General features: G+C 43.9%; 1 protein-coding gene across 2 annotated transcripts in view; it reads left to right on the top strand.

Moving 5' to 3' along the window:
• LDAH (lipid droplet associated hydrolase) overlaps positions 1-9,856 on the top strand; it is a 210,370-nt gene extending 200,514 nt beyond the window's left edge. For both annotated transcript variants that reach the window (XM_074988985.1, XM_074988984.1), the window contains exon 7: positions 7,595-9,856. In XM_074988985.1, the coding sequence (XP_074845086.1) occupies positions 7,595-7,786 (192 nt within the window). In that variant the 3' untranslated portion in view covers positions 7,787-9,856. The remainder of the gene's footprint in view (positions 1-7,594) is intronic.
• Positions 9,857-14,616: the final 4,760 nt, after the last annotated feature.

Below are 14,616 nucleotides of genomic sequence, written 5' to 3'. Positions count from 1 at the left end.
TGGAGAGGCATGGGAGAGAGTCTTAAAAATGGCCTTGCAAAATAACTGTTCTTCCAGGCCTCCCTGATGACCACAGCTCCTTGATGTGCTCTGCGTATGCTACCAGTTTCCAGCTGCTCATAAACCCTGTACAGACTTTCTGCCTCAGCCCTCCACACAGGCAGGAAAGCCTCTCCCTTTCTCTCACACAAGTTATGGAGCACACAACAGGCCTCCACTACAGAGAGGATGTTGCTGAGGTCAGGCAGGTGAAGAGACAGTAGAACCTCCCCTTGAGCGGACTGAACACTCATTCCACCACACAGCACCCTCTCAACCTGGTGTTGAAGTCTTCCTTGATGAGGTCCAGGCTGCTCATGTAGGGTTTCATGAGCCAGGAGAGCAAGGGATAGGCCTCGTCTCCCACAAGGACAATGGGCATATCCACCTCCCTCATTCTGATGGTGTGGGTGGGGAAGAGGTGCCAACATGCATCTTCCAGAAGAGGCAGGAGTGTCGGAAGATACATATATTGTGAGCCTTTCCCAGTCATCCCACATTAATATCTGTGAAGCAGCCCTTGTGGTCCAAAAGGGCCTGCAGCACCAAGCCTTGTGGTTGACATAGTCTATGGCCTAGTGTGTGGGGGTCAGGATGGCATCCATGTTTCCCAGAGTGATAACTGTGCACAGCATCACCTGGCTGATGGCATGGATGACCTGCAAGATCTCAGCCCTGATGGTGGATTTCCCCACACCATTTGATTCCTGATGGAGTGGTAGCTGTCCAGCATGGCGAGCTTCCACAGGGCTATAGTGAGACACTTCTGCTCTTGCTGGGTGTCCTGTCTCCTGAAGGTAGGGGTGAGCCTCTCACAGAGCTCCTGGATGGTGGCCTTCCTCACAGCCACTGCTGATCATCCCATCCCTGCAGGATGATGTGGTCCCACCAGTCAGAGCGGGTGTCACGCTGCCAGGAGCAGCACTCCACGGTGTGCAGGAGATTGAGGAAACTATGCAGCAGCAGGATCATCAGGACTTGAGTGAGGTGGTCTGCCTGGTTTGCATCATTGTCTTGCTGGAGCAACATGCAGGCAGCTTGGACATGCCATGAGATGCAACATGAAGCCCATGAGCCCAGCAACCAGAGCAAAGTGCAATACATACACAGTTCATCCCCTTTACGTCCCAGGAGGTGGGAGGCAGTGGTGGAGTGATTTGTGATATGACTGTTCAGAGCAGCTTTCTTAATCAACCAGCCACGGGAAATACCCACCCTGGGTCCCTCCCCAGAGTGCTTCTGGGGGCCCTAATCTGAACTAGGCTCTTCTCTGTGTCGACAGACTATTTCAGAATAAGTTTAACTTATTTTGGAGTTTCCCTGTAGTTTGGACGTATTATTCTGAAATGTCTTTTTTTGGAGTAATAACTCCAGAATAAACTGTTCTGGAATAACACTGTAGTGTAGACATGCCCTCAAAGAGCTGGGGCTGAAAATAAGAGCCGTCTCTTCCCAGCAGCTGCAGCTCTGAGCTGGGGAATGTCAACTCTTTCTCTGGCCACTGCAGCCCTTCAACATACCATTACTCAACCTCATCTACTCACCCCACTGCCTCCCCACATACCTCCTATTTCTCCAACCTCACTTACAGGTCCTTCCCTTCTATTCCCCACACGGCCAATGCCTCACTTTTAGAACCCTGTTAGATACAAAATTAGCGTCTGCAAAAATGATCAATGGATATCCACATCCACATCTGCAGCTACCCATGGATTTGCACAGCTCTACTCACCTTACATTTGAGAGTCCAGATTCCAGGCTCCTCATTAGTGAGTCATGCTTGTGAGCCACTGCTTAGGTTGGCTTCATTCTCTCAAGTGTGGCCACACAGAGGGAGAGCACCTTAGAATGAACTATCCACAGATCACATGATTGGAACTTGCAAACCACAGGTGGTCCACGGACTGCAGTTTGAGAACCTCTATTGTAGTGTCATCATGATTTTGAACCCATTCTTGCACATTTTCAAAATCTACAGTCTTTGCCATCTGTGAGACAAAACCTTATTCCTCATAACCCCTTGAAAAAGCTGGCTATGAACAACTAAGACAATGCTGGAATGCTTGTGAAATGATTTGTAAGAAAGATTTGTTTTCACTTTGCTCTTAGAGAGGAAAATGATCCATTAGTAGTAGTAGGCATCCTTCGATCCCAAGAGATCATGGGTTTGTGCCCCAGTTGGACTGCTTCGAGCAGTGTCTTCTGTGGCTGTGCAATCCAATCCGGGAGTGGCAGTCCTTTCTGCACTGTGAGCAGCAGTAGGCAAATGTCGCTCTGGTATCATGGGCATGGATCTTCCTGAGGGCTCTCCTGTCTTCCGCTTCCTTCACCAAGGTAGTTTCATACATAACAAGAGCTTCCTTTACTCCCTGTTTCCAGGCATGCCTGTCTGAGGCGAGCGAATGCCAGGTGTTCACACTGATAGAGAGAGCGCTGAGGTCACGCTTACACGTGTCCTTGTAGCGCAATTTAGGTCGCCCTTTCGGCCTCTTTCCAGACGCCAGTTCGCCAAAGAGGAGGTCCTTCGGTATTCGGCCATCCGTCATACGTGAGGCATAGCACAGCCAGCGCATACGCCTCTGTTTGAGAAGGGTGAACATAGAGGTGGTGCCTGCCCTCTCAAGCCCTGCGCTATTGGGGACCTTGTCCTGCCATGAGATACCGAGTATGTGCCTAAGGCAGCGCATGTGAAATGTGTTGAGCCGCTGCTCTTGTTTTGAGCGCAGAGTCCATGTTTCATTGGCGTAAAACAATGTGCTCAAAACACAGGCTGTGTAGACCTGTGCCTTGGTGTGTACAGTGAGCTTATTGTTAGCCCATACTCTCTTCGTCAGCCTGGAGAACGTTGTGGCGGCTTTTCCAATGCACTTGTTGATCTCACTATCAAGTGACAAGTTGTCCAAGATCGTCGAGCCTAGGTACACAAACTCATGGACGACTTCCAGTTCGTAGTCTAGCATGTTGATAGATGGCATGTTACCCACGTTTTGGCCCATCACCTGGGTCTTCTTTAAGCTGATTGTGAGGCCAAATTCCTTACATGTATCTGCAAAGTGAGTTATGAGTGACTGCAGTTCCTGCAGAGTGTGAGCAGCAATAACTGCATTGTCAGCAAAAAGGAACTCCCTTAGATGCTTTGTAAGCACCTTGGTCTTCGCTCTAAGCCTCAACAGTTTGAGGAGGTTGCCGTCCATTCTCGTGCGGAGAGAGATGCCCTCTGTAGCAGTTCTGAAGGCATATTTGAGCAAAACTTCAAAGAAGATGCCGAACAGCGTTGGAGCCAGCACACACCCATGCTTCACTCTGCTGAGAATCTCAAAGGGTTCAGATGTGGATCCGTCATGTACGATGGTCCCTTCATGCCTTCATGGAAGGCCCTAATAATGCTGAGCAGAGTTGCGGGACAGCCGATCTTAGCCAGAATTGCGAACAGACCTTTTCTGCTGACGAGGTCAAATGCCTTGGTCAGGCTGATGAAGGCAATATACAGAGGTTTGTTCGGCTCCCTGCACTTTTCTTGTAGTTGCCTAACAGAGAAAACGATGTCTATGGTGGGCCGTTCAGCTCTGAACCCACACTGAGACTCAGGGTAGACTCTCTCCGCAAGAACATTGAGCCTCTTCAGAACAATACATGCAAATAGCTTCCCCACAGTACTGAGAAGGGAGATGCCGCAATAGTTGTCACAATCGCTTTTGTCACCCTTGTTCTTGTAGACAGTAACGATGTTAGCATCCCTCATATCTTGCGGTACTGTGCCTTCTCTCCAGCATTGGCAAAGTATTCCATGCAGCTCTGAAACTAGGCTACCGTTGGTGCATTTGAGGATTTCTGAGGGAATACCATCTTTCCCTGGGGCTTTTCCGGAAGAGAGTGCTTTTAGTGCGTCTCTGAGTTCCTCCAAGGTGGGATCAGGATCAAGTTCAGTTATGGTGGGCAGAGGCTCGACGGCATTCAGGGCTCTCTCTGTAACTACAGTCTCTCTGGCATACAACTGTGAGTAGTGTTCCACCCAGCGTTCCATCTGCTTGGTTCTGTCCTTCAAGACCTCGCCTGTGGCCGACTTAAATGGGGCAGTCTTTCTTTGTGATGGACCGATGGCCTGCTTGATCCCATCGTACATTCCTCGCATCTTACCATTAAGTACCGCATTAACATAGGACTTGGGAGTTCCAGCTTCAGATTCTTGATCTGCCAGAGATATCCTGTGTGACTTTGGACAAGTCGTTTACCATCTCAGCCTTGGTGCCCCATCTGCAAATGGGGATAATACCTAATGGGGTGTTGTGAAGGTAGACAACACATAGCATGTTTTGCACCAATTTACAAGGTCCAGTTCCAAACTAGTGATGGTGAGATAATCTTTACCAGCAACATATACCAGCTAAAAGCAAGAAGTCCTAGCATTTTAGACAAACCCCTGTGCTGCAAGGCAGCTGGGATGGACTACTAAGTCAGTGTATGTGCCACACAGAGAGGTGTCAATACCTATGCAGTGCAGTGATTGGCACCCTCTAAATACTTAAATAGAATCGGGTGGATGCTTTGATGTCTGGACCTCTTATAAGCAGAAACACCTATTCTAGAAATGAGTTGCTGCACAACAGTCTGGTGTTCCCAGCGTGCAGTTTATGTGAGATTGAATCCAAAAGATCTATTTTTCTTGTCCGTATTGGACTAGAGAAGCGATGAACAGATCCTGCCATTTTAGTTTGCTGTACACTTTAAAAATGTATTGCTTTCTAAGGCTTTGATGTGTAAAGGGACAACTCATGCAACTGAAGTTAAACAGACACCTCAGTGTTTGCAACTCCGGGCTTAAACTATGTTGGTGTTTTTGGTGTGCAGCTGTTGCAGCATTAGTAAGAGATGTTACCCAAAAAAGTCTGGCCAACTGTTTGCTTCCAATAGAGATCTCGTTAATGGGGGAGCTTTTCTGGTCAGTTCTTGCCATATGCAGTTGTCCTGACAGTAGCAGTAGATGTTTGATCACTGCACTGTGACAGTTGCTGAACCCTTTTACAAAAAATCATATAGAACTGGAAGAGACCTCAAGTCCAGTCCCCTGCACTCACAGCAGGATCTATCACCATCCCAGACAGATTTTTTTTTGAATCTAAGATGCCCCAAAGCCTTGAAAGTCCCCGTCCCCCCCCAAAGGGTTAAGCTTACAACCCTGGATTTACAAGGCAAATGTCCTAACCACTGAGCTATTGAATCATAGCAGTCTACCTTTTCTAGATTAGCTCTAATTTTTTTTAGAGTCCATGCCCACAGTTCTCTCCTTTCCTGTTCTCGATCACAATGAACTGGATTGTGAACAGGACAACAGATGGCCATCAATGAGTCATTCAGTGGACACTTTTCAAACAGCTAGAGGACATTGATTTTGCTGATGATGTCACCCTCCCTTCATACCGACATGAAAGCATGAAAGGTCACAACACTAGACAAAACTGTCTTAATGACTGGATTGAGCATTAACAAGGGAAAGGCCAAGACAATGAGGATCAACCAGTCCAACAACACCACCACCATGCTCGAGGAAGTGGGGAGAATGACCTGGGAGATGTGGAGCAGTTCACCTACTTGGAGAGTATTATGGACAGAGACGGAGGAACAGACAAGGATATCAATGCCAGGATAGGGAAAGCGACAGCTGCATTCAAGACTCTCCATCCCATGTGGAGTTCACAAAGAATATCTGTGAAGAACAAACTGTAGATCTTCAACACAAATGTGAAGTGTGCGCTCTTGTATGGATGTGAGACGTGGTGTACTAAAACTTCTTCAAATCACAAGCTACAGACATTCATAAACAGATGCCTGAGGTACATCCTTCACATCAAATGGCAAGACTTCATCACACATGAGGAGCTTTGGAACAGAGCAGGACAAGAACCAACTGACATTGAAATCAAGAGAAGACAGTGGGTATGGGTAGGTCACACTCTCAGAAAACCATCATCCAGCATAGTCCATCAAGCTCTCACATGGAACCCGCAAGGAAAGCACAAAAGAGGAAGACCTCGGACAACGTGGAAAGATCTACTGAGATTGAAGGACAACAACTGGGGTACTCCTTGGGTCAGCTCGAGGTTTTGTCCTGAGACAGAGTGAAGTGGAGGAGACTTATAGATGACCTATGCTTCTAGATGATCTATGCTCCACACAGAGTATGAGGGTTAAGTAATAGTAGTAGTTACCTCCTGTCATAGTTTTGTTAAAAGCACAAAGAGAAGACAGGAGAATAATAGGGGTTCACATTTTTATTTTCCTAACAGAGTGTAGCCAGTTTTCTTTACCAAATGTGTAAGCATCTCTTCTCTGGTAGCACATCATAGTTGTTGACTGTGAGCATTGTCCTACAAAGATCCTGCTGTAAATATAAAATGATAGAATGAAAATGTTTTCCTTTTAAAATTCCTTTTCTTCCTCAAGCATCCTTTTAAACAGTGAGGGATGTGATCACTGTCTGAGTAGATATCATTTTGTTTTCCTTACCAATGTGATGACTAGAACAATGTTACCTGGTGAGTCAACATTTTTCATGGCATATGAGAGAAAAAACGTGGGATGTTTATATGTAAATTGTATCAGGCCATATCATGAGCTAGTGTAAATTGATTTCATTGGAGCTGTGCCGGCAGAGCGTCTGGCCATTAGGCTATATCTACACTAGAGAGTTCTGTCAACAAAACCGGCGTTTTGTCGACAAAACCCATGGAGTGTCCACATTCCCAAAGCGTTTTGTCAACAGTAAATCGACTGAGTGCGGCACTTCTGTCAACAGCGTTGTGCCACTCTCCCATGAGGTAAAACACCACTGTTGACAGATTTTGTTAACAGAAAGCCCGTCTGGATGTTCTGGGGAGTGTCGACAGGGCCTCTGGGATACCAGGCAGCCCTGGCTGCTATGCTTCGCATTCGCCATTCTGTCAAGAGTGCGTCCAGGCAGTCCAACTGCTTTATGTCCACAGAGTGAATCTTTCTTGTGATCCGCTTTGTGGTCTGGCCTCAGTCTTTTGACAGAAGTTGTGTCGGAAGATATCTTCCAACAGAAACTGCTGTTGACAGATCACTGTAGTGTAGACATAGCCATAGATACAGTTGTGTTAAAGCATATGTAGTGTATATATCCAGTGTGACTCTGACTGGTCATTTCTGATTAAACAGAATGATGTGAAAACTCTCTCTTAAAGTAGAAGATGCTAACTAGATTATAGGACTCCTGAAACCTACCCTAGTGAGGCACGGACTTGGTGATCTAACAGGTTTAACAGGGTCGTAGGCCTTATTGAGCACTGGTCCACTAGATTTCAGAGCTCTTTACAAAGCTGGGTAAGTATTATTGTCCCTAGTTTTGCAGATGAGGAAACTGAGGCATAGTCAAGGGAAATGATTTTCTCATTATCAGTAACAGGAATACTGGATCGTGCCCCTTCCCCTCATTTCTAGCGTTGTGTGTTGTTCTTTTAGTTGACTATCGCTCTCCCCCACCCCCCCATCCCATTTCGTTTTCAAATGAATGTTTTCTCTGTGCTTTGTTTTCTAGCTGATTTTTTATTACGGAGTTGCAGACAACTGGTGCCCACAACAGTATTTTGAAGAGATCAAGATGGATTTTCCAGATGGGGACATTCGGCTCTGTGAGAAGGGAATCCGCCACGCTTTTGTACTGGATGCCAGCAAAGAGGTGGCTGCCATGATTGCAGACTGGTTTCAGGAGATTCTGACCAAATTATAAACACTCATTCAATGAATAATGAATAACTAGGGAAATAAATTGCCCCTTCTGTGAATGTGTAATTCTCTGTCAGAGTCTTACCACAATTTGTCTGTGCATTATAGATTATGGCTTGTTTTCTATGGAGTCATCTGACAGAAGGATAAACACTGACTGGCCCAAAGCGTTGCTCCATTGTCCCAAAGATATTGGATCACCATGCAGGCTGTACAAGATATTTCAGGGATTCTATCAATGCAGAGTCACACTGCGCAGAGTATGAAATATTTATCAGCTGATATTGCTGTCCACAAAAGTGGTATTAGAACCACCAAGATGTTTTTCTGGATACATGGCTGGTAAGATCTGGAAGAGCTACACATTCAGAATGAGAGTAGGAGAAGGAAAGGCCAAGGGTCAGCAGTGTCAAAATGGAATGTCGCAAGTTAGATAGCTAAATCCGTATTATGCACTTATGGAGATATGCATCTCATAAAACAGGAAGGGACCTTGGGAAGTATCAAGTCCAGTCCCCTGCTCTCTTGGCAGAGCCAAGCACCATCCCTGACATTTTTTTTTAAGTCTATTTGCCCTAGACCCCTAAATGGTCTCCTCAAGGATTCAGCTCACGACCCTGGGTTTAGCAAGCCAATGCTCAAACTCCTGAGCTATTCCTCCCCTGCTCCAAAAAATGAAATAAATTTTTCCTACCAGCTGCCTTGTTCACCTGCTCCACCATCCATCCGTCCATAATGCTCCACCAGCCGTCCCCTAACAGCCTCCTGTCTGCCATTTTGTGAGTTTGGCTTGAGGCAAAACCCTGTGATTTCAGCTCTCAATCTCCACCAGGGTGGATTCTCGCACAAAATGAATACAGACTCCAGCATCCAGCTTTTAGTTCTGTTCCTTACTCTAATACATTGCTAATAAATACACATCATCATCAGGCATGCTCTTTCTCTCTTTCATTTCAATTCAGTATCAATTGCAAAGAGTGAAAAGGAATCTGTAATTTGTAAAAAATAATATTAACAAGGAATTATAACTAACCATGGTAGCTTTGTAGGCACTGTGAGCAGAAATTGCCGAGAGAGAGAGATGGAATGAGGGAATACTTCCTCACAGAGAGATTGTGAAATAGTCTCTCAAAGAAAAGGATATGAGTCCAGCCCCCCAAAGTGCTTAAAAATATTTAAAAAAAAAAAGAAAAGAAAAAGAAAAATCACTTTGATAATATAAGGAGCAATCCTTCCCTGGCAGGGAGAGAGCAGGCTTGGTGTGTCTTCTTCATCCCTAATTTATATGATCCATTAAGAATATAAATAAGCCATTAGGGGAGATGTTGGAAAAGTCCTGTATAACACAGGAGGTCAGACTAAATAACCCAGGAATACTCATTCTTCCTATCCCTTGATATGATTACATGCACACACAGTCATTTCTGTTTAAGTTCCTCTGTTGCTTTCCGATATTTAAAAGCAAGCTAGCAGAATCCAATTTCTAGACTTTTGTGGACTTGTCTTCAGAATTCCAGGACTGTGTAACAGCTGGTAGGACTAAAATGACCTTCTTGCACCATTTGCTGGCTTGGCTGTTGAAACTAAATAATGGATTTATGAATAACGTTTGTGTATAACAAAACAGCAGATGATGCTTAAGGTTGAAATTATAAACAGTAGTGGCACAAGCTGAATGTGTTTGAAGTACTTGTCCCAGACTGATCTGTGAAATGAAACTGCTCATGGTAATTACGAGCTCCTAGAAGATGCCTTCTCTCAGCAAAACCATAGTGGCAGAAGAATATATTTTGTTGCTTTCTACATCCATAACAATCACAACAACAACAATCACTGCGCCCACTTTTGAAATCTTCTGTTCTATGTCTGGTCAAACAGCCCGCAGGTGTGGATGTGCAGTCAGGCTGGATGTACTTTTTGTTGCAGCTTCTGTACCCATGTGCTGTCATAGGTACTCCGTGTGGCAGGGTGAAGTGTATATATGTATGTTAGCAACAAATGTCACCCTTCAGTTCAATAGAGTCTTCTGTAATGTCGTGTTGCTGTGATTGAATAAAATGTTCGTTCCTTGCGGTATATTGAATTGAGTAGCTGAGTATGGAACCAGAGTGTAAACACTCAACTATTAAATGGCTCTTCCAGTGATAGAAAATATTGCAGTTAAGAGACTACAAGCAACCCCTGAAGCCTGGAAACTGAGGATTTGTTCACAGTGCATTGTTCATATGCAGAAGGTGAGGAACCGACTTCACAGTACATAAACTTTGTGGGTTTTTTTTATAATGTTGCTCTCTTGTGCCCTGCTAATAATGATGGTAAATCCCACAGATTGCACTGAGACCTATCATGTGGGTAGAGATGGTCAGCAACTGCCAGGTCTGCTGCTGAATAATCCCTTATGACTTTATTAAGTCTGTTTGCTCTAAGGCTAATGAGAATTTTATGAATTAATCAGTTCCTTCCTCTTGGGAGGCCTATTCTGCATGGTTGAAGTCTGAAAATAAACTGCTCAGGGATAACAAGAAAGGGCCTAGTTTTCAGAAGTGTCAGCCCCTTTCTCCACCCTGCATTGCTTGTTGAAGCCAATGGGAACTAAACAGCCCCTCTGAAAAATCATACCTTTGCATTGTACTGACTGAGCTGATCTCTAGTGCGAGAAGTATTTTCTTCTCTTCATGCTGACAGCAGCAGCCTTTTCACCAGGAAAATCCAACTTCTCTGGTGCTAAAGAGTTAATCAGGATCTGAGGCGCAAAGCTTCAGAAGATAGCAAAAGTGCCATCTTACTGTAATATAAGAAAACCTTGCTAATGCACAGCACTAGGGACTGATAGCAAATGAATTAATTTTGTTAATTAGGTCATGATCCAATCAAGTGCGAACATGCATGTTTAACTCATGAATAATCACATTAACTTCAGCAAAACTTCAGCTGATATTTAAGTGCGTTGCTGATTAGAGATGGAATGCCACATATCTGAAGTTATGAAGTGTTTTGATCAATTGGGACCTCTTGGAAGAAGTGAGCACACAGTAAGAAAAGTACAAACACTTCTTGCAAAATGACTTGCTTGTAATTTGAGATCAGTTATTTTGTTTTAATTATCTTACTTTGTAACCTAGGGCCTGCAGAATTTTCTCATACTATTACCTGAATTTGGAGCCGAAGTCCCATTTTCAAAAACAATTTAGGCACATCAGAGTTTATATCTCAATGAAAGTCAGTGGATTTAAGTTCCTGAACCACCTATTAAATCTTTGCTGCCAACATCACCTCTTTGTAAGAGCTATAAGGTCTGTGGCTTAGTGAGGTTCCGTTGTGCAGAAGAAGTTTGCCAAATATGCAGAATACATCAGTCATTGTGGAGATTTTCCACTGGGGCAAACAGCTAAACAGAGAGGACAGTGTAGGGAGACACACATCAGACTCTGCCTTCTGCTGTCATTCATGTTTACCTAATGAATTTTTCAGAGATTTGGTTCATTATTTGCATCATTTCCCCTCCAACAAATACAGCCCTGAATCCTGAGAACTAACTCTCTGAACAAGAGGCAAAGTTTGATTGTAAGCGCAGTTGCTCAAAACATTATTGTGTAAACCTGCTGGACCCAGGAGACTGCCATGTTACCCTCGGTGTCACAGGTCACACTCAGGCTCACAATTACAATGAGGTGCTAAGTCTGTTTGCTCACAGCGCAACATTCTCTTCCTTGGCACTTCAACAAAATAAGAATCCAGGAGGAGTTTGCAAATGACCAGGCACCATTAGAGCAACACATATTGGTGGAACAACTATGGGAGTTTAGTAAAAGCAAAAGCTGTAGTGGTAGTTAATACAGTCCAGTTGCCAGAAGTGATTGTTGTTGCTCAAGGCAGCATCACACTGAAATTATGAAAGAGGACAGTGTGTGTACACAAATGGGACAGAGGAAAAAAAAGCCATTGCCTTCACCTTGGGAGATCCTTCATTAGAGGTCATATTCAAGTCTTCAGGCTGATGCTAAGTGAACCAGAGTTTTCCATTTCATATATTGCACAAAAATACTTGCAAGAAAATAATTGTGCTGTGGTTTCCTACCAATTTGCAGAGGCTAATAAACGTAGTGTGTTGTTTTAAAACGACTCATTTGTCAGTGGGTAGTTTGTTGTTCAGATCCTTGCTGAAAAGTTCGGCCCCATCCTATGTGAAGAAACTCTGAATGTAAATGACAGCTGAGGAATGTGCCTTATTGTTCCTGTTCACTAAAATCTCAGTCTCATGTCCTTTAAAGCCCCCAGCCTCTAAATACTCTACACTTTGCCAAATCTCACAAAAATCCTTAGGTCTGCAGGCTACCTGGGAAGTAGTTTAGCAGGGGTAGGGGGACTAGAGGCATTCCCAATGTCTCTGCTCTGTTCTTCATTTTTATTAAAGGGGGAAACCTTTAAAATTACTAATGTTTGTGTGCCAGATATATTTGTTATTAGGAAGAATAATACTCACAGATTGAGCTTTCATGTATAAATGTTTACTTTATCTGTTGTTCCTTCTATATGGGTCACTTCTCACTAGCACAGCAGGTGAGTTTACACAGAACCTGTACCCCCACCATCAATTGCTGCCTTGACCAGTCCACATGAGAAATCCATTTCCTGGACACTACAGGACAAAATCACCAATGGCCAAATCAATACCGCTATCTACCGAAAACCTACTTATCACTACACTTACTAACATGCCTCCAGCTTCCATCCAGGATACAACACACGATCCACCCTTGATAGTCAAGCCCCAAGGTACAACCACATCTGCTCCAATCCTACTGACAGAGACCAAAAACTTCAAGCTCTCTACCAGGCATTCGTAAAATTAATTACCCACCAGGAGAAGTAAAGAAACAGCTTGACAGGCCCATTAACTACCCAGACCACCCAGAAATCAGCTACTTCTAGAGAGACCCAAAAAGGTTAATTAGAGAACACCACTTGTCATCACCTACAGCCCTCAAGTCAAAGCCATCAAGTTCATTATCGGCAATCTACAAGCTATACTGGATCATGATGCTACACTCTCAGAGGCCCTGGGTGAGAGACATGTCCTTTCGTACAGACAATCACCTAACCTCAGGAAAATTCTCACTAGCAACCACACACCATATCACAGAAATATTAATCCTGAAATTTTTCCGTGCAACAACCCTATTGCGTACTCTGTCCACGATTACTCTGGAGACACCATCACTGGACCTAACCACATCAGTTACATAATTAGGGACTCATATTCCTGTACCTCCACCAATGCGATCTATGCCATCATGTTCCAGCAGTGCCCCTCTGCTATGTCTATTGGACAAACTGGACAATCACTTGGCCAAAGAACAAATGGACACAAATCAGACATTAGGAATCTGAATACCCATAAACCTGTCAGTGAGCAGTTCAGTGGAGCAGGCCATAGCATCCACAACCTGAAAACCTGCATCCTAAAACAGAGACTTTAACTCCAGATTACAAAGGGAGACATCTGAATTGGAGTTCATTCTTGGTTTCAGTACTTTACATCTTGGGATCAACAAAGATAGCAATTACCTTATACATTACAAGGACAATTTCCTCATCTTTGATATTTGTAGTGATCTCGGGCAACTCATTTAACTTAGTAGACACTTGCAGTAAGTAATTTTCTTCCCCTCCCTTCCATCCCCCAATCTGTCCTGCGAAGCTGACTCATCACATTTCATTTAATTTTTTCTGTCGTTCTGTGACAGTCTTGTTGTGTCAGTTTGCTTTAATCGGAATTTCCAGATCTGAAGAAGTGGGTCTCATGAAAAGCTCATCACCTACTAACTTATTTTGACAGCCTTTAAAGTGCTACAGGACTGCTTTTTTTGTTTTGTGAAGATACAGACTAAAACAGCTACCTCGCTGTGACTATACAGAGAAGAGATCAGACAAGGGTGAAAATCAGAGGGTCATCACATGCACATTATTGATCAATCAGCCAGTACAGCAAACCACATAAGCATGTGCCTATCTATTAGCACATGAGTTGCCTCCTGGAAATTACATACGTGCTTAAATGCTTTCCTGAATTGGAGCCCAGGATAGGTGGCAAAATCCTTTTACATGCTAAACTTTCTTATCTGTGACTTACTGCAGACATGCATGAAGATTCTAAGAGAAAAGGAAAACAAGTTATATAGCTCACCCAACGGAGGTTTCCTTCTGTTATCATAACCCTATGGGCTTGCACCAGCCAATTTCCAAAACAGGACAGAGCCAAACACAGCGACATTCCTTTGGGAAATTTCCACTTTATGGAAAAGAAAATTGGAGTAGTTGTATTGATGCCCAAGTAATGTTTAGTCACTGAACATACACTGAGTTGCACCTCCTTTGCTGTACTTTGTACAAAGCCCTCCTGTATTATCTCCCAAAACATCTCTTGGAGTTAACTGAAATGTACAAAATTGCCTGGGTCATGACAGGAAACAGTCCATTTAAGAGCCTGATCCAAAGCCCATTAAAATTAGCAGCAGTCTTGAAAATATCAGCACTGTAGGAGTTAAATACATCAAGCACTCTTCTTATGTCTGATCTGTATGTTTCTCTCTAGCTTTGAAAAGTGATGTTGGTCTATTGTGAATGAAACACATATCTGATGTGTTTCGGGATTTTTTCCATGCTCACAAATATGCCTTACTTCGCATAAATACGTTTACAATAGTGTATATGGTAGAGTTCTGCTAGGATGCATTCTTAGGGTGGGTCTACATTAAAGTGGAAGGTTGAATTAAGGTACACAAGTCCAGCTACATTCATTATGTAACTGGAGTCTATGCACCTTAATTCAGA

Source organism: Carettochelys insculpta, chromosome 3 (assembly GCF_033958435.1).
Source record: "Carettochelys insculpta isolate YL-2023 chromosome 3, ASM3395843v1, whole genome shotgun sequence".
Taxonomy (NCBI): domain Eukaryota; kingdom Metazoa; phylum Chordata; order Testudines; family Carettochelyidae; genus Carettochelys; species Carettochelys insculpta.
This window is presented reverse-complemented; position numbering and strand designations above follow the sequence as displayed.